At 30.1% G+C, this 2,500-nt stretch overlaps 1 protein-coding gene across 1 annotated transcript in view; it reads right to left on the bottom strand.

Moving 5' to 3' along the window:
• Positions 1 to 1,193, bottom strand: part of LOC127355238 (cytochrome b5) — a 6,290-nt gene extending 5,097 nt beyond the window's left edge. Inside the window, exon 1 of the mRNA XM_051385923.1 lies at positions 884 to 1,193. Within this exon, the coding sequence (XP_051241883.1) occupies positions 884 to 1,018 (135 nt within the window). The 5' untranslated portion in view covers positions 1,019 to 1,193. The remainder of the gene's footprint in view (positions 1 to 883) is intronic.
• Positions 1,194 to 2,500: the final 1,307 nt, after the last annotated feature.

Below are 2,500 nucleotides of genomic sequence, written 5' to 3'. Positions count from 1 at the left end.
TGTCATCTCTGGTCTTAACTTTTATTTTAATTTATCTTATTATTAAAATGTTTGTTAAGTAAATAAAATAAGAATTGATTTAACATTAAACTCATTTCTGTATTGGCACAAAAAATAATTTAAAATAATTTAAAAGAAAATCCAACTTGTTGCAAAATAATCTTAAGAAAAAATTAAATTTAAAAAATGTTTCACTCTTGTCATCTCTGATCTTCCGTCCTTAAAACAAACATTAACAACAAAAGTCTTAATTTTTATTTTAAATTATTTATAGCTAAAATGTTTGTTACGTACAATAAAACTGATTCATTATTATCAGATTATTTAAAACTTTATGTTTAAACTCTAAAATCATTAAAAATAATTTAAGTTAAAAAAAAACAAACTTAATTTGTCGCAAAAAATCTTTAGAAAAAAATAAAATAAAAACCTTTTCACTCGTGTCATCTCTGATCTTCCGTACAAACATCATATCAGCAACAAAACTTTTATTTTTATCTTATTTCTAAAAGTAGATTTTTAAATTATCTGATTTCTATAAACTCTAATATCTATATCGATCTGTTAAACATCCACTATTGATCAGCACTGATAATACTTTATTAGTGGAAGTCCGGATGATATTTAATATATAGCACTCTGACTTTTCCACCAGACTTCAGCCAAAAAAATCCCCATTTAGCAGCAGACACTCTGGCAGCAAAGCGCCCATTAATTTAAACTTATTTCCTCCTCAGAGGAGAAAAGTGTTGTAATAAAAGTGTCCGGCTGCCTGTCTCAGCACCCAGCCGGCTCTGTCTCCTCTTCCAGCTGATTTCTACGCGCTGGTTGCATCGAGCTGCTGTCGCCTTAAAGTGGGCAGAAAGTGAAGGGGCTTCCTCACCTCCTCCAGGAACTTGGTCACATCGTAGACGTTGTTGTTGATGATGATCCACGTTGACTTGAAGGTGTTCTGCTCTTCGATCTCTGTCAGTCGGTAATATCGGACTCCTTCGGGACTTTCCTCACTTTCACCCATTTTGTGTCCCAAACAAACCTTCGACCGTTTGACAGTTGCACCGCTGAGAGCCGACGGGAGCCGACGGGGAGCAGTTCAACGAGCGGTTCGCGGTTATATAATCCCACCGAGCCTGTCCGGAACCGTGACTCCGCACGAACACACCGACATTTAACCCACTTTCCATCAACAGGAGACGGCCCCAAGTTTGAACTCACCCGCAGTCAAGTTCACCGCAACACGGTGCGGGACGTCCGGCCGCTGCTTTCAAAATAAAGGTCTCCTTAGTTTAGGTGTGGCGACAGGTTCAGTTTTGGAAGAACACAGAGCTGGTGTTAGAAATCAATCAATCAATACATACATTAATCAATATTCATAAATATGATTCATTCATTGTTGACTGTTTGCTTTAGTGTTGTTGTTTTTTTTTATTACTTTTTTATTTTTTTTAACAAAGTAAAAAGTAAGTAAATAAATAAATACATGAATAAATAAATCAATACATTAAAAAAGTAAATAAATAAATAAATACATACATAAAAAAGCAAAAAGTAAGTAAATAAATACATTAATAAATATTTTTTTCTTAACTGCTTTTAATGATTAATTCATTGTTGAGTGTTTTTATTACTTTTTTCTTTTCCTTTGAAAAGCGCTCTATAAAAACAATTTATTATTATTATTATTATTATAAAAAAGTAAAATGTAAGTAGGTAAATAAATCAATCAATACATTAATAAATAAAGGAAAAATAAATACATTAAAAAAGTAAGTAAGTAAATAAATAAATAAATAAGTAAATAAATAAATAAATGAGTAAATAAATAAGTAAGTAAGTAAATAAATAAATAAATAAATGCATACATAAATAAAGAGGAATAGAAAGTAACAATAGAGACAAATAATAAAACTTTTAATTTCAGTTGTAATATTAAGCCTGTAATATTAAATATTTACTGATACTAAATATCAAATTGAATAGATTTTAATTGAATGTTGCACATTGATTATTAAGTTCAAATTGTACATTTAAACACATTTAAACCTAATTATATCTGTAAAATACAATAACACACTTTTTAATGTTGCCATCTACAAAATAAGAATAAGTATATATCTATATTATAATAAATATATTATAATTATATAGATATATATATTATAATATATATATATATATAATTATAATATATATATATATTATAATACATATATTATAATATATATATATATATATATATATATATATATATATATATATATTATAATATATGTATTATAATTATCTATATTGTAATTGTATCTGTGAGCTTTGGGCTACATTTATTTTGAAATGTCAACTTCCGGTTACCTCGCGCTCATCTCTGGCTGTTTCGCGGGGCCTCTACATTCCTGGCACAGTGAAGGACCGCCCCCCTCCGTCCCTCCTGCGCTGCCATTGGTCGTTCTATGCTTGGGGCTCTCTGATTGGCCCGCTCGCTCTGTCAATCATCAGCGACCCG

This window comes from Dicentrarchus labrax, unplaced genomic scaffold (assembly GCF_905237075.1).
Source record: "Dicentrarchus labrax unplaced genomic scaffold, dlabrax2021, whole genome shotgun sequence".
Classification (NCBI taxonomy): Eukaryota; Metazoa; Chordata; class Actinopteri; family Moronidae; genus Dicentrarchus; species Dicentrarchus labrax.
The sequence above is the reverse complement of the archived record's forward strand: the minus strand, read 5'-3'. Positions and strand labels throughout refer to the sequence as shown.